This window comes from Choristoneura fumiferana, chromosome 14 (genome assembly GCF_025370935.1).
Source record: "Choristoneura fumiferana chromosome 14, NRCan_CFum_1, whole genome shotgun sequence".
Classification (NCBI taxonomy): Eukaryota; Metazoa; Arthropoda; class Insecta; order Lepidoptera; family Tortricidae; genus Choristoneura; species Choristoneura fumiferana.
The window spans coordinates 19,537,476-19,562,651 of record NC_133485.1 but is presented as its reverse complement, the minus strand read 5'-3'; the positions used below and the strand labels follow the sequence as shown (position 1 = coordinate 19,562,651).

The 25,176-nt window shown below is 44.4% G+C and overlaps 2 protein-coding genes across 2 annotated transcripts; both read left to right on the top strand.

Annotated features, from left to right (window-relative positions):
• The first annotated feature begins 3,464 nt into the window (after positions 1-3,464).
• On the top strand, positions 3,465-10,545 carry Gbeta5 (guanine nucleotide-binding protein subunit beta-5). The gene is given in 6 exon segments (XM_074098110.1): positions 3,465-3,887; positions 5,886-6,022; positions 6,907-7,025; positions 8,211-8,280; positions 8,283-8,909; positions 9,735-10,545. Coding segments are annotated over 6 exon segments (1,110 nt in total). The 5' UTR covers positions 3,465-3,742; the 3' UTR covers positions 9,747-10,545.
• Positions 10,546-11,555: 1,010 nt separating this feature from the next.
• On the top strand, positions 11,556-24,570 carry Bsg (immunoglobulin domain-containing protein Bsg). The gene is made up of 7 exons (XM_074097578.1): positions 11,556-11,620; positions 11,757-12,001; positions 14,108-14,413; positions 16,462-16,642; positions 22,767-23,019; positions 23,292-23,677; positions 24,161-24,570. Exons 1-7 carry the CDS (start codon positions 11,571-11,573, stop codon positions 24,171-24,173), a joined length of 1,434 nt encoding a protein of 477 aa, XP_073953679.1. The 5' UTR covers positions 11,556-11,570; the 3' UTR covers positions 24,174-24,570.
• Positions 24,571-25,176: the final 606 nt, after the last annotated feature.

The window sequence follows — 25,176 nt, the reverse complement described above, 5'->3', positions numbered from 1 at the left end:
CTAAGTAGCAAGTGGTCTAAAAGCAACTGTCTAAGTAGCAAGTGGTCTATAAGAAAGCTGGTCCAATTAGCAAGTGGTCTATAAAGCAGCTAGTCTAAGTAGCAAGTGGTCTATAAGGCAACTGGTCTAATTATCAAGTGGTCTATAAAGCAACTGGTCTAAGTAGCAAGTAGTCTATAAAGCAGCTGGTCTAAGTGGATACTTTTTTAATTCATTATTATTTTTAATTATCTTACTATATTTTCATTAGTAACTAAGTAATTATTAATTTATATCATATTCATAATACATTATAATTCTGTAAATTTATTTTCCTCACAGTCGAAATGAAAAGTAGAATGTTTAACTCGGGTAAAATTAAGTACCCATTTTACCCTCGAACTATTTGCGCCAGAAATATCTCAGGTGGAATGGTTCACTTTCCACCCTGGTTATCAAACTAAAAACGAAAACTGCAGGATTTATTAGAAATCATATTTCGAGTAAAAGCTATCCTATCAGACTATCACACATAAGTATGCATGCCAGCAAGCAATCTAAAATTCAAACTTTATTACGTGTATTTTATTGTTTATTCCGCCTGCAGTTTGACTCCCATTGATTTTTGATGTTGTAAGTTAATTTAATTTTATCCCACAGGAGGGGTAATTACACAAAAGATCCCTACGGGTCGAAGTGTATCCGCAAGGACCCTAACGATAAGATAAGATCCCACAGGAACACTTTACCGGATAAAAATATTCTATGTCCTATCCTAGAAGACACACACTGAAATTTTGCACCCACCTACCTGCGTGCAAAATTTTAGCAAATTCCGTTCAGCTGTTTACGCGTGATTGTAACGAACAAACAAACTTTCGCATTTATAATATTAGTGTGAAGTCGTAATGAAACCTACTCAAAAAGATTTCGTACGTATGGTAGTGAGTATAGGGAGACTAATTTGTGTTTAGACCAGTTGCATTTTAGACGAGAAGCGTTTTAGACGAGTAGCGTTATAGACGAGTTGTATTTTTAGACCAGTTGCGTTTTAGGCGAAAAGCGTTTAAGACCAGCTTCCAGTTGCGTTTTAGACCACTTGCTACTTAGACCAGTTACCTTATAGACCACTTGCTACTTAGACCAGTTGCCTTATAGACCACTAGCTACTTAGACCAGCTGCTTTTTAGACCACATGCTACATAGACCAGTTGCTTTTTAGACGAAGTGAGACTAACCCGCAGAGAGGGTAGAGGCGTACAGAATGGCGATTACTTCACCGACAAGAGCTAGGCTCTTAAAAATATGATGAAGAAATAAATTAAAGTTGTAAGGTGCCTGAGGGAGCTACTACGAAAATCGAAGTTCGTTCCGCACCGTTCCTTTCACTCGCGTATTAAATGACATAAGCGTCAGCGGGACGGCAACATACGAAGTGCGAGTTTTGCACTTCGTACTTTGGGGATGGTGCGAAAGGATTTTTAATTCAAATTCAAATGATTTATTCAGTAAATAGGCCGCAATGGGCACTTTTACACGTTATTTTTTTAAACTACCAGCGCTTTCGGAAAGACCATCATTGCCAAGAAGAATGCGCCGCAAGAAACTTGGCAGAAAGTCATTTTTTTCATAAAAATATAATTACAAATAAAATACTTAAAAACTATATTATACAATTAAGAAAAAAAAATACAAAAAATAATAATAAAAGAAATACAGGGATGTATGGGGTCCCTTAGTTAAAATACTAAACACTAACTATATCTACGTTCAGTGGAAGTGTAGAATGCTTCCACCGTCATACATTTTAAAATAATAATAACAATAATTTAGTTCTGAAATATACATTTCAGGTCAAGTAACCATTAAGCTTTTGGATTTCGAAGGCAAGTTCACGTCTGCCGCCCCCAAAGTTAGCTCACACGCACTCATGTCATGCTCTGAAAGCAGAGCGGTACCGAGGGCATGGTATTGCTTCCGTTCCCATTAGCTCTATGGGATCGTCTTGGGAACTTCGACGTCGCGAGCCTGTGACTAGAATTTAAACTAAAAATATAAAAGTTTAAAATCCATAAGCTTAACAATATACAGCCTTAAACATAACAAGGGATGTATAAAGTCCTTGAGTTAATAATAAAATTATTATACAGCAAGGGGATGTATGAAGTCCCTATGTTAATAATAAAATTCCGAATCTAAATAATTCAGAGATGTATATAGTCTCTAAATGTCAAAGTAAACTAATTAAATTAATTAAATTATACAATCTTCAGAGGTGTAAAAAGCCTCCAAGGTCAAAAACTAATAATAATTATTAAAATAAAGAAATGGAGATGTATAAGGTCTCAAATGTCAAACTAATAAATATTATAAATTAAATTCTGCAACGCGGACAACGGCAACAGAACCAGAAACGGACACTGCCAAGTCACACTTCACAACACTATACAATACAAATACACCGACATAAACACACACACACACACACACACAAACACGAGTACATCACATCACACATTCAACATCCCAATTTTTCATCGGCTTTCAGTTTGAACACAAATAAGTCGGCAACGCGCTGGATTTGCATACGTTCAAAGGCTGCAAATGTACAGCACCCTCGCGTTCATCTAAAAGTCCTAACTCGTGCCTAAAAAACCGCTCCCGAAGTTAATCATTCCTTAGATAATTAAAGACGCTCATTCAGACACTTCGCGAAAGGGGGGCAATCGCCGAATCCAACTCGGATGGGCAGCGTTCGGGAAACTCCGCAATATCTTTTCGTCCAAAATCCCTCAGTGCAGCTCAGTGCCAAGTCTTTAACCAATGTGTGTTGCCAATGATGACATATGGATCCGAGACGTGGTGTGACTATACGTCTTATAAATAGGGTCAGAATTGCTCAGAGAGCTATGCTTGGGGTTTCCCTACGGGATCGAATCAGAAATGAGGAGATACGTACGTAGAAGAACAAGGATCATATAGCACGGAGAACAGATGGTCATTGGGGCCGAAAGGTTCTCGAGTGGAGACCGCGGATCGACAAGCGCAGCGTAGGACGTCCACCAACGAGATGGACGGATGACTTGGTTAAAGTCGCGGGTTCACGGTGGATGCAAGCCGCTTCCAACCGAGGCAACTGGAGGTCTATGGGGGAGGCCTATGTCCAACAGTGGACGTCCTATGGCTGATGATGATGATGATGATGATTTACACACTTCTCAAATAAAAATTCGTTTATTTGTCAAACATATGATAGGTGAATCTCGTGAGTTGCTTGTCTTTCGAGGAGATATTCGGTAAAATCGTATATAATCTGACAAATATTTTTAGAGATTGATTGAATGAGACATTGGAAATATGGTTGAAAATACCACACACCTTTACCTTTTTTTAATGACCTGTTCAAGCTGTTCGAGGCTTTTTTTTAACTCCCTTATGAAGTTTCTTTGCCCGCTGGAGTTGTCGAGTCTACTCGAGTCATATTTTACTTTAACCTGTGGCGCGACCTCGTTTCCGGCTTTTGACGTTTGTCGAATCGAAGTTGACTGAAAATCTTTATTGATTGCGCTGAAAAGTAATTTATGATATAAAAGGAGTCGCAAGCCAGCGCGAACTGCGGGAATGTTCATCGAGTAGCGCCAGCGTCGACGAATCAGTGTGCATCCCTGCGGGTGTCGCGGGCGGGAGGCGCACGGGCTGTAGCGGGGCTGGGCGGCGCGGGCTGCGGGATGCGCGGGCTCTGAGCGGCAGGCTGTCGGCGGGCATGGCGGCGGACACGGCTGGCGCGGCGGCGGGCGCGGGCGCGGGCGGCGCCAGCCCCGAGGAGACGCTCGAGTCGCTGCTGCGCGAGGCCGAGGCGCTCAAGCAGAAGCTCGAAGAGGAGCGCCAGAAGCTCAACGATGTCACGCGTGAGTGCCCCTCCCGCACCCAGTACTGCTCCCATCAGCTCGTCTCCCTTAAGCCCAATTTACACTGCGAGCAGAGTGGACTCATTGCATTGACTTAGCTTCAACTTCCGTCAACTAACTTCATAGATGTCAGGTATAAGTACTTTCATGCAGCCAATCGTATGTTAAACTAAGTCATTATTGAGTCTGCTCTGCTTGCAGTGGAAACTGGGCTTTAGGCTGCATTTCCACCAAAGATGTGCGAGGCTGTGTTGAGAGAAATGTGTTTTCATGAACCAATAGCAACATTTGATTTACCTATCCTCGCACTGCTCACTTATTTCCACTAGAGCTAGGCAGTGTTTTTTTTCTACCTGTTTTTATATAAACTGTCGCTATTGAGAATAGAATAGAATAGAATTCATTTTATTGGTTTGTGTAAAACACATTCCTCGCACATCTTTGGTGGAAACGCAGCCTTACAGTCCTCCGAAAAAAGTATTGCGCTTAAAATGCTTGCTAGAATTAAATGCCTATCCATTAAAATCTTTGATATTAGAGTACCATTAAAAGCAGAGATAAGAAGATATTATTAAGTCTTAAAAAGACTTTTAAAGTTCCAAGTTGTCTTTATCAATATTTCACATTATCACATTCCTAGAAAGTCATTAATGTCACATTTATTTATTATTATACTTTTTTTTAATTACTCTAGTGGTCCCCAAAGTTAAAAGTCTCCTCCATCTTTTTCAACTTTCCCTTTTCTGTAGTAATATAAATGTCTATACAAAATGTAATCTATTAAAATAATCTAGACTACTTTGGTAGGATAGATTTTGTGTTGAAAGTTTGAGCTCAAATAAGGTTCCATAACTCAAAGACTTACGCTCTTGAGAAGCTCTTGACTCACATAAAGGGTTGCTATCGACAGATTCCGTTAGCAGTGACCGTCCAATGCCCATGCATTTTTCAATTCAGTTTCTTTATGGTCGGCAAAACTGCATGCAAGCTGCAATTGTAATGTATGGGCTGTTGCAGTTACGTTGAGTTGTAATTAGGGAGTGCAATCTTGCATCAAAATCCTCAATCGCGGTATTTGCAAGATTTAAGAGGTCTAATCTCGCAAGATCTCGGTGTTTTGCGAGATTTCGCATATCTATGAATTATTTCTTTTTTTTTTAATTATTATTATTCTATTGGAATTTCGTAAAGTTCTAGGGTCGAATCAATGCAATAATTTATCTTCTTACATACATTATACAAAAATGCTCAATCTTTTATTAAAAAAAAAACAATGGATTATTCTGAAAAAAAAAACTAAGCAAACAAAACATATCTAGTGTCGTCTGTCAACTGGCTTCGGATGTGTCGTGCCTTTTCTGCTACTGGGTAAACGTAGAGAGTGGTACTATGCTTGTTGTCACCACTGATGTTAGGCATTGACAGAAACAGATTGATTTCTTGCCAATATTTTTTATCAATTAATGGAGCTGCTACATGTGAAGGTGTTCTTGAGATCTTGAGGGCAGGCTTTCTAAATCATTTGTAATTTTTAGAGAGAGTGAGTGTTTTTGCGGCTATTGTGGATAGAATAGTGTAATATGCCTATATTACACTAGTCTATCCACACACATATATATGTATATGTATATTTTGCAGGTGGTAGGACCTTGTGTAAGGTTTGCCTGGATTGCTACCACCATCTTGCTCGCTAATCCTACTGTGAAGTAGCAGTGCTTGCACTGTTGTGTTTTGGCATGGAGAGTAAGACAGCCGGTGAAATTACTGGCACTTGAGGTATTCCATCGCATTACCCCTGGTGTTGCAGATGTTTATGGGCTTGTTTGCCATCCAGTCAAATAAAAAAAAAAATATATTACCATCATCGTCTGCTGGATGTACTGTAAAAATATATTACTTACTGTGTAATTGGCCCAAGATCTCCCTAGTTGTAATGTATATTAGTAATAGCGTGTAAGGTCTGTCAGTATGGTTGTTGTTTTTGTTGTGGGGATGCAGTGGCGAGTGTGGCGGAGCGCCTGGAGGCGGTGAACTTCCCGAACCTGAAGCCGCGGCGCGTGCTCAAGGGGCACCAGGCCAAAGTGCTGTGCTGCGACTGGGCGCCCGACAAGCGACACATCGTCTCCTCCTCGCAGGTCAACCACAACTTATTTTTTCTACAGTCAACTGCAATAGTACATTATGTCTTAAGGGCGGTAACAAGGAATTACTAACGAGAGTCTATTAGAAACCCGAAGTCAAAGACTGAGGGCTTTGATAAGTCGATCTTCGTAATTCTACGGGCGTACTACCGCCCGTGCGACATACAATGTTTTTCATCACATTTGCGAGTAAAATTGTATATTTGTAAAAGAAAAAGTAATAAATATGTAAAAAAAATGCCGATACCGCTGACTACGCTCTTGGCAGCGCCAGCCTCTGCGCCATGCAGTAGCAGACTCATTTACCGACCTTGGGCTTCATGACAACAAAATGAGTACGGGCAATGACTCATTTACCGACCACGGGTTTCGTGACAAGCACATTGAGGCCGAGGGTTTTATTTGGGGGGTTGCAACCAAGGTAGCCTGCATGTTATGACATTGTTTATGAGCAAGTGTGATGAAAAAATTTGATATGGTCAAAGTAACAAAAATATGCATATGTGTCATGACTTTACTGACTTGATTAAGGTAAATAAAGTACAGCATAATAACCAGCTCACAAACTTCTTTCTAAAATTTTGAAAATGGAGAGGCATACAAAAATTTACTATGGCTGCGCATGGCGTATTTTTCGGCGCAGACGACGATAATTTCTCAAACTGCAAGTAGAAAAGTGAGTGAATTTCGTTAACTACGCGTTGTCTGTGCGTTGCGTAATACAGTAGTCGACAACCTTTATAAAACCTCGCGATACCAACGCATTCTAGCGAGCGATATTCCTCTTGTCAGAAACTCCTCTAGCGCTTCGAGGGAGTACTGCCCCTCAACAGCATCCATACGGCCGCTCGCTGTGACCTGGCGCTGGCATGTTGCAGGACGGCAAGGTGATCGTGTGGGACGCGTTCTCGGCCACCAAGGAGCAGACCATCGCCATGCCCAGCACCTGGGTCATGGCCTGCGCCTACGCGCCCTCCGGCACGCTCGTCGCCGCCGGGTGAGTGCCCACTGCCCACTGCCCACCGCCCACTGCCCGCCACACGCTATACTCAGCAAGCGGGGTGACACTATTTACCGGCCCGGATAATACCGACATGGAAATACCAACCCGATTTTTTGGTACGTACCTACCATCAACCAAATATATATATGGTCTACCACCCTAAAGTTGATAATCGTTTGCGTGTCATAAAACAATAATGCCAATAGACGTGTCTGTCAACTTGAAAATTCGACATTAGCGACATATTCATTAGATAGGAACTTGTTTAAAAATTGATAGACCACTTATTTGGCTGATGGTACGTACACGCCCATAGAAATGAGTGTTAAACTGACATGACTTCCTATGGGCGTGTACAAATAGGGTCGGTATTATCCAGACGCAAATAGTGTCAACAAGCGAATCCTAGAACAAGAGACTAGCGACATATTGAAAAAGAAAGAATTTTATAAAAAAAAAAAAAAAAAGTAAAAGGGGCACTCACATACGCGCAAATATATTCATCTATCTTAATAGTTTTACAGTCAGACAAACAAAACAAACTTTGTTGAGGCTCTTTTCAAGTACAGGGACACCTATTGGTCAATAAAGTAATCATCGTCCAAAGCAATGAGTGTTAAACATTAAGGAGAGGATATCGTCTTGCGATGTCTCGGAGGTTCGCGTATTCGTGTGAATGTGAGTGAGCAGAGCAGCATTACATTTGTCACTATTCAATTTTGAATTAAGAGGGTTTATACCTGCTGAGATGACGTTGCATTTTTGTTAGTTTTTCTCGATTATTCCATAAAAATTGAATGAAAATTATTAATGTTGTCTGATAGAACCCTTCTTAATATATAAGCTAATGTGTCTACTCCAATAACTATTCGTTATAGACTTTATTTTCTTTAAAATGGTCATAAACATTAATTTGTTTTTAAGGAATATAAAAGTCTATCACGAGTAATTATTGGAGTAGACACATTAACTTATATATTAAGAAGGGTTCTATCAGACAACATTATTAATTTTCATTTAATTTTTATGGAATAATCGAGAAAATCTAACAAAAATGCAACATTGTCTCAGTCGTTGACGTCAGTGATTTTTAGGATTGCCGAGACGAGGTTCGTTTCACGTCGTTCGTCCCAGGACTCGGTGGGCGGGTCGTAATCCTTACCGTTCGTTATGTTGCAGCGGGCTGGACAACAAGGTGACGGTGTTCCCCGTGGGCGGGGGCGGGGCCGGCGAGGAGGAGGGGGGCGGGGGCGGGGCCTGCGCAAGCGCACGGTGGCGACGCACACGTCGTACGTGGCGGCGTGCGTGTTCCCGCGCACGGAGCGGCAGCTGCTGACCGGGTCGGGCGACGGGGCGGCCGCGCTCTGGGGCGTGGGGTCGGGCCAGCTGCTGCAGACGTTCCAGGGACACGCGGCCGACGTGCTGGCGCTGGACCCGGCGCCCAGCGACACGGGCGACACGTTCGCGTCGGGCGGGGCGGACCGCGCCGTGCTCGTGTGGGACATGCGCTCGGGCGCGGCCGTGCAGGCCTTCGACGCGCACCGCAGCGACGTGACCAGCGTGCGCTTCCACCCGGGCGGGGACGCGCTGGCCTCGGGCTGCGACGACGCCGCCTGCCGCCTGTTCGACCTCCGGGCCGACCGCGAGGTGGCGCGCTACGCCAAGGACTCCATCATCTTCGGCGTCAACAGCGTCGAGTGGTCGCTCAGCGGCCGCCTGCTGTTCGCCGGCTACAGCGACTACACGGCCAGCGCGTGGGACGCTCTGCGCGCGACACGCGTCTGCGTGCTCTGCGGACACGAGCACCGCGTCTCGCGCCTGCAGCTCGCGCCCGACGGCGCCGCGCTGGCCACCGCCTCCTGGGACACCACGCTCCGGGTCAGTAACACGCGACACGCGACACGCGACACGCGACACACGGCCACCGCCTCCTGGGACACCACGCTCCGGGTCAGTAGACACGCGACACGCGACACGCGACACACGGCCACCGCCTCCTGGGACACCACGCTCCGGGTCAGTAGACACGCGACACGCGACACGCGACACACGGCCACCGCCTCCTGGGACACCACGCTCCGGGTCAGTAGACACGCGACACGCGACACGCGACACGCGACACACGGCCTCACTGCTGACACCTCACAAATAATAATTTATCGAAGAAGCAAACTTTATTTGTTGATATCGTCCTTGTTCTTTTTACGCCATTCGTCTCATGGGCAGATCCAGGGTGGGCAGAGGAGGGGGGCGGTCCAGGTTAGAGCTTAACCAACAGTACATATTTAAAATAAATTTGACCATGTACAGATCTGTTGTCTCACAAAGAAGGACCCGTCCACGTTTTATAATAGTAGTTGTAGACGTATCCATACGACAAGTTTATGTGTGCGTGGCTCGAACGTGGCCTCAGCCGCAAGCGTACCGTCAGTCACGCACACTGAGACTGAGACAACGTGTAAGTATGAGGTCTACTCCTGCACATTGATATTAAATGTGGAGGGCCGCTTCCCCCTGGCTATAGAGCTGGTTTCGCCCTTGATTCCTAATCCCAATCCCAATTTTGCTCGTTTGCCATCCAGTCAACTGATAAATAAATAAAAATAATATTTTATATTTTACTTCTTTCTTAATTTTGTACAGTAAAGAATTTACGTTCATAAACGTTCATGGGCCGCTCACCGCATCCGTTTTCTGTTCCAGATCTGGGCATGAGCGCCGAGCGTCGTCCCGCACGCGGCCGCGTATTCTCTTTCTCTTTCCCGGTCTTACATATTTATTCGAATACGATACGTAGCTAGCGAGTAAGTGACGCCCCGCGTCGTTTTCGTGCAATGTTATATACCTAACTGTATTTATGGGTAGCGTGACGCTAGCGCGTCGGCAGCGGGCCACCCGCCCGGGGCCGCCGCCGATGTTTTCGAATATATCATTCCTCCGCGGCGATGACAGCGACGCCCCGACCCGGTCCCGCCTGCGAGGCGGGCTGCGGGCGTCGCCGAGCCGCTGCGAATGTTTCTTTTGTATATTAGCAATATTAGTTAGTCCAGTGATTCCGCGCGAAAGAAGAATGTGCGTGCGTTGAGAAACCAAAGAATGAGATAAAAGTAATGAAAGTAAGAACTGATGTAGACGATGCCAAAGGAGACCGCGCTCGTCGGACACGGTCGAGTATTACGTATTATGTAGCCGTATTGTATGTACCTCTATATTAAGAATAAGTTTAGTGACGTGACCTGTCCGCGCCCCGGCGGCGGACCGTCGATGCGTCGGGGAACACTCGTAGGATCTGATTGTGTGCAGAGATTATTACGTGTATATAATGATTAGTGACCTTGTTGAGCGTGTGGCGCTGTGGCGGTAGACCCCGGCGCCACGTGTCGCCGGACGCCCGCGCCCCGCGCCACGCGCCACGCGCCACGCGCCACGGGCTGCCGGCCGCCGCCGCTCAGTGTCGTAGTTGCAGCCTCCTCTGTGTCATCATTAACAATAAATAAACAAACTTACATGTTCACCTCTCGTTTCATTTTGCCTGGTTGCAGTTCCATTCGTGTACTGGTCGAATCCAGATCTTTGAGAGAGCCAGATGCTTTAGAATGTCTAAATGTTTGCCAGCTGTTGAAAAGAGCATATGGCCCACGCTCGAAAATATCAAAAAATTGTGCTTACAAAGTTAGTATAAATCTATACTCAAATTAAATATGCGGATAGCTGTCAATATGAATTAAGAGCTGTAGATTTACTAATTTGCTCTTATTTCTAGTTCGTTGTAATGTAACTTCAGAAATGGGTTCTTGTGTATTGTTGGACTATGAGCTACGGCAGTGTTTTTCAAACTTTTTGAGGACGCGACCCCATTTATTCGTAGGCGACCCCCTGCCTACCTGCACTTACAGTTATTTGTATTATCCTACGTTGATAATACAAACGTTGAATAATCATACACCATAGTGGTGAGAGTATTTTAAAGATACCGCGACCCCCTCAAGGGGTATCCGTGACCCCCAGAGGGGTCGCGACCCAGTTTGAAAAACACTGAACTACGGTAAGAAAATTCTAGAAAACTAAATATGAGAGGTAATGGCCATAATAGGCGTATATAGAGGGGGCCATGGTGGGTCGTGCTCACCCCAAGACGTGGGGCTGCCGATTCCAAAGTCTATAATAGGTACTGATACCGATATCTTCATACAAAAATTCAGCCCCCCCCCCTGAATTAATGATTGGTAATTTCGATTTGATTGATGTTATTTAATAAAAATGAATTTTTGATATTGATACCCAATAAAAAAAAGTTATTCGTCAAAAGATGGCGTCATACATTTCAATGTCCGAGACATTGATTAAGTATTCATCATCGAAAAAATACTAAGCAGTTTTTTTTATTAAAATATCGACTATGTCGGCACCCCTTCGAAATAATAGCCTTTATTTAATCTATATCTCGCTAAACCAATTTAATTGTCCATTTTTTTTTTATTGTAGCTTCGCGCTCTTGGCGCATTTAGCCAAACGGGGAAACGGAATAAGATAAGGGAAATGCGTAAGGATCGGAATTTAGAAAAATGGGTTGGAAAAGATCAGGAAGGGTAAAAGATAAATAATAATTTTATCCATTTTTTATGGTAGTCTAAGAGAACTCAGAGTTAACTTCTTTCAGGCTACTATCACACTTCCTGTAGATTCAGTACTCATTGCTTTCTGACATTGACAATTGACTTGTAGCCTACTTCAAGCAGTACGCCATCTTGTGCCCATCCATTGTTCGCCTGTCATTCAGTCGGGCCAGTTGACTGCTGCTGTCGGGCCCCAATCCGCCCAGGAGATTCCATCGATTGACCGAGTTGCGTCGCGAGCTTCCTATTCAAGCCCTGCCACTGCGAGAAACGGCCGCACCATGCGCCGAGCATTATCCTGTTTGCCGTTGGCTCTGCTATTATTAGCCAATGTAGTTCCATCAAAAGCACAAAGTAAGTGAATGTATTAGATTTTGATGTAATTAGTTTTATTTATATCATTGATTGTCCTTGGATATTCGTGCCGTTTTACGATACTAGTGGTCTCTCGCAGACGAGTCGCATGTCGGTTAACGTATTACGTTAAGGCGTAGACAGACGTCTGGAACAACGTTATCGCTATTTCCCGTCCCCCGTTAGCTCGGAACTCGGCAGCCCTAGCACTAGCACGTACCCAGCCCAGCCGCTCCGGGCGCGGGCGAGTGATGTCACGCTTACTACAAAGGCCTGTCCTTAATATTTGTTTAATTATTGTTGTGTATGATTCATACCACTGCTGCACTGCTCTAATTTGCACTTCCAATTTATATTTTTTATTACCATGTAGTACATTTTACTAGTTAGTATTAATCATATTTTGATCTGATGATTTATTGTAATCCTTTTAGAGGAATAAAGAATAGTTTAGTGACAACAGTTAATATTTCCAGCAGTCCTGGTGACTTGCAAGACCTGCAGTGTTAGATTATTCACTATTGCTTCACCAATATCTGTAAGGGAACTATTATATATTCGCATTTGATTTAAAGGAACTTGTAAAGTACAGTCAAACTCAAAATCATTTATTGGCCTTGAAACTCAAAATCAAATCTGCAGTGTTATTATAGTACACCGTCAGCTAGCTACAATTCAATTAGTTGAGAGGTACAGTTTAATTGTCAATGCCTGTTTGCTGGGGCAGGGCTGCTGCTGATACTGGCAAACATAAGTTAACAATGCCTGTCTTATCTGAGCAAATAACCAAGTCTTTATCATTTCATTGACTTGTTTGTGGACTCTTCTCTGTGATAACACAATGACGAAAACTATTACCCCAAGATGCTAATGTTGTCTTGCAGATAATTTTAGCAGTGTGTTATTATATAGTTTAGATACAATTGAAAGATTATAGTCCCATTTTTAGGATTCCCCAGTAAGAACGGCAAAAACAGAACTCTCATATGTAGTTTTGCTGTCTGTTTGTTAACATAATAATCATGCTGACCAGGTTGTGAAAATAAATTAAAATAGATTTGTGGAGTACCTACCCCATTTGTAAAAAGTTGGTTTGCATGGTGCAGTACCTATGTTGGATAGGTCTTTCAAAAATACAAAATATTTGTGAAAAGGCTTTTTTGATCCTTTTGTGTATAATATTAAGCTTCAATCAAAGTGCAAGTAGTGCCAGGAGTTATCCCCCCTAACCCTCCTCCTTCACCTACTGACTGAGTGCTTCAAGCTCACAGCTTAATATTATAAAAAACTAAAAACTACATATAAATGGTCTAATTGAACTACAGCGACTCTTCTTTTCGCTATCAAAACTACAGAAAAAGTTCCAATGTCATACCTATCTTTGATAAAATTAAAATAACATTTTAGATCTAAATTACATTTTTACTAAACAGCACCTAGGTACTTGATAGATTTCAGGAATAACAATTGTGATTTTGTTCATATTTTTAATCAGTTTCAAAAAAAACGACAGAATAAACTGAACAGCAAAGTTAGAGAACTCAAATAAAACTATCTGATAATGTAATAGAGTTTATAAAGGTAATAGGAACCAGTGGTAACCAGCTGATTGAAAGTACCTCTTATTGTCAAATTAATATTTTTTGGAAGCTGCAAACACTATTCACACATCTCTAAGTCAGTTATAGTTGAGATGCTCAAAACAATCTCAACGCACAGTAGAATTTTGCTTGCGTTTCCGTGGAAGCCTCCACCGTGTCGACCTAAACTGTTTATTGTACAACTAGCCGTTACCCGCGACTCCGAGCAGAGTTCTTTTATCGCTATCCCGCGGAAACTATGCAATTTTCCATGATAAAAACTCCTATTTCGTTCTCCGGGACTCGAAACTATCTGTATACCGAATTTCATCTAAATCGGTTCAGTGCTTTAGACGTGGTGAAGTAACAAACAAACAAACAGACTTACAAACTTTCGCATTTATAATATTAGTGGGATAGTGGGATTTTATCTGGGATCATGTGCCAATGTTCTTGCGTGTATGACTATGACCGCGTTAGCGAGTACGGTAGTGAGGCGGCGCCCTGTGCCCTGTGCCCTGTGTAGAGTCTGCGGCGGGCGAGGTGGTGGTGCGCGTGCGCTCGGGCGCGCCGCTGCAGCTGGAGTGCGCGCTGCGCGTGGAGCAGCGCGCGGAGTGGCGCCGCGAGGACGGCCGCCCGCTGCCGCCCGAGCTGCGGCCCGCGGGGGAGGCGCCGGTGGCGGCGCCGGCTCGCCAGGGGCTGCGGGCGCGGCTGCGCGCGCCGGCCGCCGCGCCGCACATGGCCGGCGTGTACGCGTGCGCGGCCGGCCCCGACGCGCAGCGCCTGCGCCTGCTGGTCGAGGCGGACCCCGGTACCGCGCCCGACACCGCCCGCATTTGACCGCTCTTCGCTAATTCGCTTCGCTGCTCGTACTTTGGCCGTAGTTTGGATTTACTCTATTAATATTCGACTGTAGAATTGTTCGTTCTCTGTAGGTGCATTGTAGTTTGGATTAATAAAACGAGACATTGTTTTGTCGAGCACATTTTTTTTTTATTCCGAAACCTCACCTTCGATTTTCTTTACGGAGCGGGCCCGTCCGCGGCCGAGAGTACCACTGAGAGTTGCTATTCCGTCGACCGTTATCGGGCTAATAAATTGAATCAAAGTATAAGTTTGATAACGTTTCCCGTGACGGGTTACGCCGAGTAGATATTGAGAATCAAACACGGATTTCATTGTAATCTAAGTTCCAGTTGGTTAATTAAAGACGACTAAATCGGTGCGTTTGACGATAAGATATTAAACTACTTTGCGCCGGTAAACGCGATCAGATTCTAGCGAAGGGATGGAAATAGGTACACGGTCAGGGTCGAGTTGCCACTGGCCACGCGGCGGCGGGCCCACGCCGCGCCGCTGGCCTGCTGCTGCACTTCGCAGGAGACTATTAATCAAATAATTCCTAATCAATTACATCTACTGTCTAAATTAAACGGCTCAGGGTGACTTCGTCCACAGTCCTATTTCATCATCTTCTTAATCGTCCTCATTCTCATATAGTCTACAATTCTGATGCGCCAACATTCCTATATCGTCATTTTCCTTTCATGTCCATTTTCTTACGGGGGCCACAGTGCCAACTCGTCAACATTCCTATTTAGACCACGGTGTTAACTCGTTAACGTTCCTATTTAGACTACAATGCCAACATTATTTTATCGTTCATTATCCAGACTTGTTCTATTATTATGCCCGTACCTAGACGCCACGGGCACGGGGTCCGCAGTTTAATTTTCTTTGTATTTTTATGTAAAAACTCGTTCACAACTTAACAGCGCTGGTCGATAAAGGTAGGTATGCGGACGAGTTGGCACCGCTAACCAAGTAGCAAGTAGTTAGTACTGTCTTTAGTAAAAGAAAGTGGACGAATTGGCACTGTGGTTGAAATAGGAAGTTAGACAAAATGGGATATTGACGATATCAGAAAGTGGAAGATTTAGGAATAGCCGGACGACGTGGCACTGTGGACGATTTAAAAGAAGGTGATAAAATGGGACCGTAGACGAAGTCATCCTGAGCCAGTTAAACGCCTTGTTTCCATTTTGGACATGATGAGATAAAACTTTCCGTGCTACTCTGGTAAATGTGATGCAATAATTGCCTATTAATATTTATTTTCTGCACCGGAGGCTGAGCGGTGTCCTTGACGTATTTTTATTTTGTCGTAAATAACTGACTTACCTTAGTCGTTGTTGTGATTGATTACGTATTAGTAGTGTCGGTCTCCTTGTGTTTAGCGAGTGTGTAGTTAGCGCGTAGTGTTTGAGGTCGGTGGTCGCTCCTCGAAGCTCGCTCGCGGCTTCGCGGCTGCCACCGCTGTAGGTAGCGCTCTGGCCGTGCCTACCTTTTGTATCTATAATACCTAAATAGAACGTCGTTCGCAGTAGCCGCCTAATTATTGCTACTTAGTTTGAATTATAATAGAGTGAGACCGCACTGAAGGGCGGTGAGCGGCTCTCCGCCTGCGGTCTGTCACGAGAGTTACCGTGTTACGTGCCCGAGCGACTGCTGCTCGGACCGGCCGACTCCCAACTCTGATAAAGCCCCTGAGATTTTTCTTCATTCACATTAAAATTATTACATTGTCTTTTTGGTTTGGAAAAATTGTTCCTGCTCACTTGATCAGCGATGTGAAATGAGATCGTCGGTGACGGGAGCTGCGGCGCGGAGCCGCTCGCCGCGTCCTGTGCACGCGTGCGTGTGCGTGTTTGTTTATGTCTAAAAAAAAAAAAATGCTTCCAGAGTTCAGTCATACTATAAAATCAACAGTATAAAAATATCAATAAGTTCATCAAGCTTCAACTTAAAATGTAACCAGCGAAATCATTATCAGAAAGTAATGTTTTATCGCATCGTGACTGTGGGACTCGTCTGTTCCAGGTGTGGAGACGACGGCGGCGCCGACGGCGGTCCCCGCGGAGGCGGCGGCGGAGGCGGCGGCGGCGGCGGCGGCGGAGGCGGACGCGGAGAGCGAGGCGGGGCCCATCGTGTACTATGACCTGCAGCGGGCCGTCTCCTTTAACTGCACGCTCAATAATGCCGACAAGCTGCCTTATGTCTGGTGCGTACTCACAGCTCACCCCTGCACCGCCTTTACCCCCCTATAATATTATAGTCGCCGTCCCCCCTTCGCTGCAGGCACGGGATCAAAACACAAGTTTTTTCACGAAATAGGCCGGTGTTCACGTTGAATATCTTCAACAAACTCAGGGACGTGGTTATAGGTGCAAAGTTATAGGTAGAGTCATTCACGATGACGCGTGCCGTGGTTCTTATTACAATGTCATTAATGGCCAATTTTGACAAAATCACGCGTCTTCGCGGGTGGCACTAGGTATAGATAGAAACTAGATTTTGCCCGCGGCTTCGCTCGAGTGAAATTCGGTTATCGCGCGCTGTTTCTTCCGGAACTGTGGATTGCTGTGCGTGATAAAAAGTAGCCTATGTTACTCTCTGGCCCATAAACTATCTCTATGCCAAAAATCACGTCGCTCAGTGTCGCTCCGTTTCGACGTGAAAAACGGACAAACATACAAATACACATATTCGGATTTATAATATTAGTATATGTGCTGACTTAAGGGTCAGAGAATGAGTACTCGTTCGAAGTATGCTCTCAATGAAACAAGCAGCGCCTGACGATAACCGCATGGCAACAGTATTTCAGTTCACAAGCTCGGAACAACAATCCTGCAAAGAACCAGATCCGGACCGGGGGATCCTCCAAAACTGGGCAGTCATGTTCACTATCCGATAGTTAGCAGATCCGATAAAACTTACGTTGTGTGAACGGGCTCTACGTACAGACAGATGTTTAAGTTATAGAAAGTTCCCAAAAAGGTGAGAAATTTCTCGGAAATTTCTGGAAATAGGTGTGCAGCATTTTGCTGAATTTCGGGGCGTACCGCTAGCACTATATAGGAAATTTTAATTTAAGAAACGGAAAGTTTCAATCCCTATACAAAAATTTTTGGAAAGTTTCCTTTGGCACATCAGTAGCTCTGCGCTAACAATGTCGTGGCTTTTCTGTTCGTCACATTCAGAAACCGCGAGTATTTCATTAATTAGGAAGGTCGTTAGTTCGTTTTCATCACACTTGCTCGTCAATGATGTTATTCCATGCCTGTATACTATAGGACAGTGGCCTCAATTGTTCCCGCGGGAATTATGGATTTACGTATAGTTTTCCTCCCCAAGGGAGTTATGACTTTAGTTTTAAAAAGTTAGTAGGTACGTCATTTCAGACTAAAGAGGTTTCAAGTCAGCCAACGTTTTATTCACATCTTTAAAATTTAGTTATAACCCAATTTTACACCATAACAATTTGCCACGCTTCATGAAACTTCGTTATTTTTATATTTTGAATTTATAATCAAAATGTTTTGCAATAATTTTTGTACATATTTTTTTAGCATCTTGGAATAATCTGGCCGTAAGACCATTCGAATTCTAAACTAAACACGGTTCTTAGTATTATCTACGTATATGGTAGACGACTCGAAAAAAGTGACAGTCAGGGGGGGCTGGCTACCACGTAATTCGAAAATCGAAGTTCATATAGTTTTCCTCACGCTAATATTATTTAATACGAGAGTGAGAGGGAGGGTACGATACGAACTTCGATTATCGAATTTTGTAGTAGCCCCCTGTATTGGCAGGCAGCCATATTTTATTCAGTTGTTTTCTTAGCGTCTTGCTTTTGCTGAGCTGTGAAGTGCTTGGACACAAAATAATTAAATTTTTGCATTTTTTTCCTCGCAATGTGATTATTATCATTGTGTGTATCACGGGTCGTAAGGGGATTACAAACTCGAGTCATTAAAAGCCCTCTGCCTCCGGCGTCGGGCTTCTAATAGACTCGTTAGTAATCTCCTTCTTACGCCCCTTGATGCACAATGCACTATAGTGTAGTCAGTAGCGGTCCTTAGTGACAGGTGGAAACTCGATACGGGTGAACTTAATTATTCAAATTATTCGTTATTGACGTCTTAGTTAGTGTCTGAAAGTTCATCGACCGCATCGTTCATTTGTTCATTACAATAACAAGCTTTCATTTAACTTGCAGCGTTTGTGTGTAGTACTAGCTTTTGCCCGCGGCTTCGCCCGCGTGGAATTCGGTTATCGCGTGCTGTTCTCTCGGGAACTGCATTTTTCCGGGATAGAAAAAAAGTAGCCTGTCACTTTCTGACCCAACTATCTCTATGCCAAAAATCACGTCGATCCGTCGCTCCCTTTCGATATTCCTATTCGATATGTTATAGAATTCGAAGTCCTGATCAAAAATGTCTAAAAAAACTAAACTCCGAAAGGGACCCGGAAACAGAGGTAGCACCCTTAGGGGCTGTTTCACCATCCATTGATTAGCGTTAACCGACGGTTAAATGTGATGCCATCTCCGTCTATTCGAACAAAACAAATAGAGACGGCAGCACACCTAACCGCCAGTTAACACTAATCAATGGATGGTGAAACAGCCCCTTAGACTTTTGATCAGGACTTTGACATCTATCATCATCATCACTTGCATAAGCCTCAAAATTCAGCTAATAAAATTGCTGTCCCCACTGACATGGTTCGCGTGCTTACTCTACTAATCTTTAAACGTATTCAAAATCTCAGGATATTTAACTGGAACTTCAATTTCATCTTTCGGTCCGGGGTACGAAAGTGAACGTAACAGCGACAAGGTAGTACTTTGCATTTATTTTGATTTGAAACTGTGCGAAAATGCCTTGGAAAATGTTTTTGAAAATAGCTTCATTTATCAAACATAAAAGCTCAGCTGTTTAAAAACAGTGATCATAACCGTTCTGGTTGTTTTATTTATCGGAATGTAAATATTATAATAAATTCCGTTTCATTTTAAATTCGTTAATTTTGAAAGCTGACTAAATCGAATGTCATTGCTTACCGCTGCGACTGTACATGAAAACGACATTTCATGAACGGAAAACAGGGCTTAATTTTGATAGGACGTTTTGACATCGCATCACATCATCATGCCTGTTCGTATGCTGGATGGCACGATGTGCACGATCCTCGGACTTGAAACGTAACGTATCAAACCCTCAGGTTTAGTAACCTACCACTTAACATCTTTCGTCCACGAAATGAACTCAGGCAAGGATAGGCTGGTTCCGGTTCCGATTTTCGGTGTTTGATTAACCAATAAAACGCTCATTTATCTATCATCGTCGCCAGCTAAAACCACATGTTCGTTCCATTCCGTTTCGCTAAGTCACTTCCGTTTGATATTAAACATCCGTTTCGGTTCCGGTTCCGTTAGAAACGTGAAGTCTATTCGGATGTCGCTTCCGCTGCGACTGGACATCCGCGTACATCAAAAAATACAAAGGGCTAATTATGTTAGGTTTCTGAACTCGCGACAATAAAGACAGTTTTGTATGCGAAAACTTTCATTTGATTCTGATTTGTCAAACGTTGCGCAATAGACCCTCAGGTTTAGTAGACCTACCCTTAACATCTCGTCCACCTATACTCAGGCTCCGATTCTGGTTCGATTTTTTCGGTTCCGATAAACTAAATTGTCAGGTTCCACTTTCGGTTCGCTAAAACCAATTCGGTTAAGCTTCTAACACATCTTGCGCATTTGTCGGAACGCAGCGTAAGTTTTTTTAAAGACTTATTTCATTAGTGAACGGTGCGCAGTGAGGTTTTTCAGATGGTAACAAGTTGATTGGATTCAGCAGTAACTCGCTATCTCTCCATCTGCATGATAATCATATCTTTTTGATTCGGCCGTGAGTTGCGCAGCCCCCCCCCCCCCATTATCGCTGCGTCAGCGTCGCGCGCGCATGCTTCCCGCGTCTGTTTGCGCGCTTTACAGCTGTCCTTAACGTACGAGAGAGCTCATTCGAAGACGGAGGAGATTTAATTTTTAAACGTGAGCAAACACCAATCAAGCTATGACGCCAATATAATCTTATCTACGTTTTGCATTATTTACTATCTTGTTGACATACTTAACACCGCGACACGTTTTTAATCCATACTTTTTGTTGCGATATGTGATACTTAGGGGCTGTTTCACCATCCATTGATTAGTGTTAACTGACGGTTAAATGTGATGCCGTCTCTATTTGTTTTGTTCGAATAGATGGAGACGGCATCACATTTAACCGTCAGTTAACACTAATCAATGGATGGTGAAACAGCCCTTAGTGTCGTATTTAATTGGATAGGTCGGTATCACCTCGGCTCGTTTCCTGTTCTCGTCACTGGTTCTTCATTCGCCTGTCACATCTCACATCTGTGTTGTTGTTCATTTTCTTTGCGGCAACACTTTACAAGGCACTCGGCATCGACGCTCGACTTTAAGATAAATTTGCACTCGTACTGTAAGGTTAGAGGAGAAAAAAAAAACACCCTCGCTTTGCGTCTTCGGGAGAGTTACCTTACCTACTTACCCTAAAAAAATATATATTTTACTATTTTGTAGGCATAATTACTGTGTATTATATCCATGCATAATTATACTTGTCTAGCACTAATAGTCTCTAAGCTAAGACGGACGGACAGACAGGGCATGGCGAAGCTATAAGGATTCCGTTTTTGCCATTTTGGCTACGGAACCCTAAAAACATAGGTACTCAGTTGAGGAATGGAACCTGAGGCCTTATGACTAGCGCACTCTGAATCACAATAGTTTTCACCACTTCTTTCTGTCTCACGGTGTAGGACGAGGGTAGAAAGAGATGGTGAATGTGATTGCGAGCGCCAGAACACTAAACAATACGGCCAGCACTGGCCGTAGTGAAGAAAATTGTTACATTTCATTCGTATCTGTCTACCAATAACCAAATCTCGAAATTTGACCCACATAATGGTTGGATTGACTTGAGATTTAGTTCTGATATGTAGGTCGAATGACAGCTCGAGTACAGTTAACAAAGAGTACAGGCAGCGAAAAGGCAGGATTGTATTAAAAATGGTTTTAAAATGATTAATGTAGTTTTTATCAGAGTTGTCCATTCTGACCCGTCTATACTTCGTTTTTTTAGCATTAGAAATAAGGTAAACAATCTTGACGAATCTTTTTATTGAAAAACTTAAAAAAAAACAGTAACTATTACTCAAGACACCAAAAGAATGTAAATGATCATAATGTCCTTGCTAATTGTTACATTTTGCTGCGACTTATTTTTCAAAACTTGTTTTTCAATTAAAAGACACGTCACGATCGCTTACCTTCTTTGTAATGCTAAAAAAAAGAAGTATAAATGGGCTACTCGGTACATTTGGAATGGTCATAGAGCCTTATTGCTTTTCGCCTTATGAGGTAGGGGGTCTAACTTATTTTCCGGCCGAACCGGCATATCGCGCCTCGCTTCCGACAAACCGATCGAACCTGAGGCCTTGTCTGACGCACTCGGAATCACAATCGTTTTCACCGCTTGTTTCTGTCACACGGCATTAAAAATAAAGCAGGATATAAATACTTGGCGAATGCGATCACGAACGTCAGCGCGTTGGACATTACTGACTGACTGTATCCACAAACCTCAAAACCCTTCTACTGTTCTCCTTCTTCTACTCCTCTAACAAAAAAATCGTGACGTTTAGGACGTCTTGTAGGATTTTTTAAATCTTGATTTAAGGCTCAAACTGACAGTTCTTGTATGGATCTGACAGGACTTAAGACCAAAACCTAGATTAAAAAAGTGGACATTAATGATGAAATAGGTACATGACAAAAGAAAAAATAAAACTTTAGGTGCTTCTTCGTTTTTGTCTCTATCTTGGATCCAATCTGTACCTATTGTCTTAATGTTCCGTATTGGCTCTACTGCTGCTGCCAGGAGTCGTTGGCAGTAGTGGTTGTTGACCTAAAGCGACCGATTGCCAAAAAGTTGAATCTGACTGTAACTAATTTATTGAATCAGGCGATACTTTCCGACCATATCAATGAACTAAAAGAATTCCTTTGCTCACCCGCGACTGGCCGCGACCTTATGATAGCTAAGTTTATGCAAGATATGCGTGTTCATGCAGTTCCTCCACCTCCACACTGTACGGACACACACAAATCACACAAACCCTTCTATCACCACCACCACACTACACTGACGCGTTTCGAACTCAAACAAAGCTGAATTTTGCTCTGAAGGTCGCGGGTGAGCAAAGAAATTGTTTTAGTTGTGACTGTAAGTGCGCAATCTTTGCAGGTATAAGAACGGCTCTGCGATATTCGAGCAGGCGGAGATGAAGGATCGCTTCAAGACGTCTGAGGGCGGCGCCACGCTGGAGCTGCCGCGCGCGCTGGAGGAAGACTGGGGGAACTACAGCTGCGCGCTGGGAGCCGCCGCCGGAGCCGGCGCCGCGCGCGAAAACTGGCGCCTCCACGCGCGGGTCTACACCCGCCTGCCCTCCGCCAACACTAACGTCGTCGAGGGACAGAAGCTAAGGCTCATCTGCAAGGTATTTGCATTCCCATTGCAGCAGCCACATATACCAAAAAAGTTAGAAGTGCTACATCCCACTATCCCACTATCTCACTAATACTTATTATATGAAAGTTTGTATGGATGGATGGATGTTTGTTACTCTTTCACGCAAAACCGAGCGGGGTACCGGGTCGCTGCCACTGAATAGTAATTTAGTAGTTCTATCAATTTGCTGCGTGAGTGTTGAAGTAATATTGATGGTCGATGATGGTCGTTGTATTGTGAATATGTATTGTTCGGTTGCAGGTGGTGGGTCGCCCGGCGCCGGCGGTGGAGTGGCGCTACAACGAGTCCCTGTCGGTGGAGGGCGCCGCGCTGTCGCCGGTGGACGGCGAGCGGGCCACCGTGCGCGACAGCGAGGCGGGCGTGCGCGGCGGGGAGCTGGTGCTGGAGGCGGCGCGGCGGTCGGACGCGGGCTCGTACGTGTGCGCGCCGCTGGCGGCCGAGGCTGCGCTGGCGCCGGCGGTGCCGTTCGGGCACACGGCGCTGCGCGTCAAGGACATGTACGCGGCGCTGTGGCCGTTCCTGGGGATCTGCGCCGAGGTGCTCGTGCTGTGCGCCGTCATCCTGGTCTACGAGAAGCGCCGCACCAAGCCCGAGCTGGACGACTCCGACACCGACAACCACGACCAGTGAGTATACGCGCCCCGCCCCGCCCGCGACCGACCCACACCGTCTCGGAAGTCCCACCCGTCCCGTTTTGTGTCTTCGTCCCGACCGATCCTTCCGGACCGTCACCCGTCCCGTATTGTGTCTCCGTCCCTTTCGACTCGTCCCGAACGTCCCACCCATCCCGTTTTTTGTCTCCGTCCCGGCCGACCCACCCGTCCCGTCCGAGCCACCCGTCACGTCCGTCCCCCCCGTCCCTTTTTCTGTCTCCGACCCACCTACCCCGTTTTTTGTCTCCATACCGTCCGACCCGTCCCGTTTTCTTTCTCCGTCCCACCCGTCCCGTTTTGTATCTCCGTCCCGACCGTCCCGTTTTGTGTCTCCAACCCGTCCGACCCGTACCGATCGTCCCACCCGTCCCGTTTTCTGTCTCCGACCCGACCCCCGCCCGCCCTCGAGTCTACCGTGCACACCACTACAGCGCACCGTCTTCTCTCGTGTTGCAGGAAGAAGTCGTAAGCGGCGAGCGGAGCTAGCTGGAGCGGCGGCGCCGACACTTGTTGTGTTTTTAGTAATACGAGTTTTTTTTATTGCGCATTCTAACCCAAAGTTACTTACTTGTTATTTAATTAAGGATAATTGAAGCCGAGCGAATATGGTTTAATGCCGTCGGACGCGGCGCCGGACGGCCGCAGTGAACCCATAATGACGGAGCGAGCTAGCTTGTAAAAATGCAACTCCTTTGTTTTCTATTTCTTTTGCAAATTGTTACTTTGTCTGCTATAACTAGTTACGAGTGTATCTCGCCGGTCGCCGGTCGCCGGTCGCGGTCGCGGGCGCTCCGCGTTACCGCACCCAGTACCTACTAATATTATAGACCTATTAGAGATCGATACATTAAATAAATTATGTTACATCGCTTGTTTTATTCAATTCTTGAAAGTGTAGCTCCATCGATGATTCCGCCAATGTCGACGTTGGAAAAGACACTACTTGTTTTATAAAACCCAGTCTCGGTACAGTGTGAGACGTCTGAAAAACAAGTTGAATATACAGGGTGTAACATACATATCGGTCAGTATGAGAAAGTCTGAAATTATAAGACATACGAAGATCTGTTCTTAGGAACCATGTCTTCGATTTTAATAAGAAGAAAAACTGCATTCATACATTAAAAAAAAAAAAACTTACCATATCCCAGCTAATGTCGGCGCTGACCGTTTTTTAGGACATGCCTGATGGAACTTATTTACCTATGTAATCCACAATGTCACAAAAATGGGACAAAGTTTATTTTGTACTTTTTGACTTACAATTATTATTATAACTAGCTTTTACCCGCGGCTTCGCACGCGTAAACTATTCGGTGTAGTAGCTGCAATTGAAATTTTCGGGATTTTACAAAATTCCCCTGGAAATTTCCAATATTTATATCGTGGTCTTCATTGAGGTTGTGTTGTGAATAACTGTACAAAATTCAAGACTCTAAACCCAGTGCTGAAGTTTCAAAATTTTTCCCTAT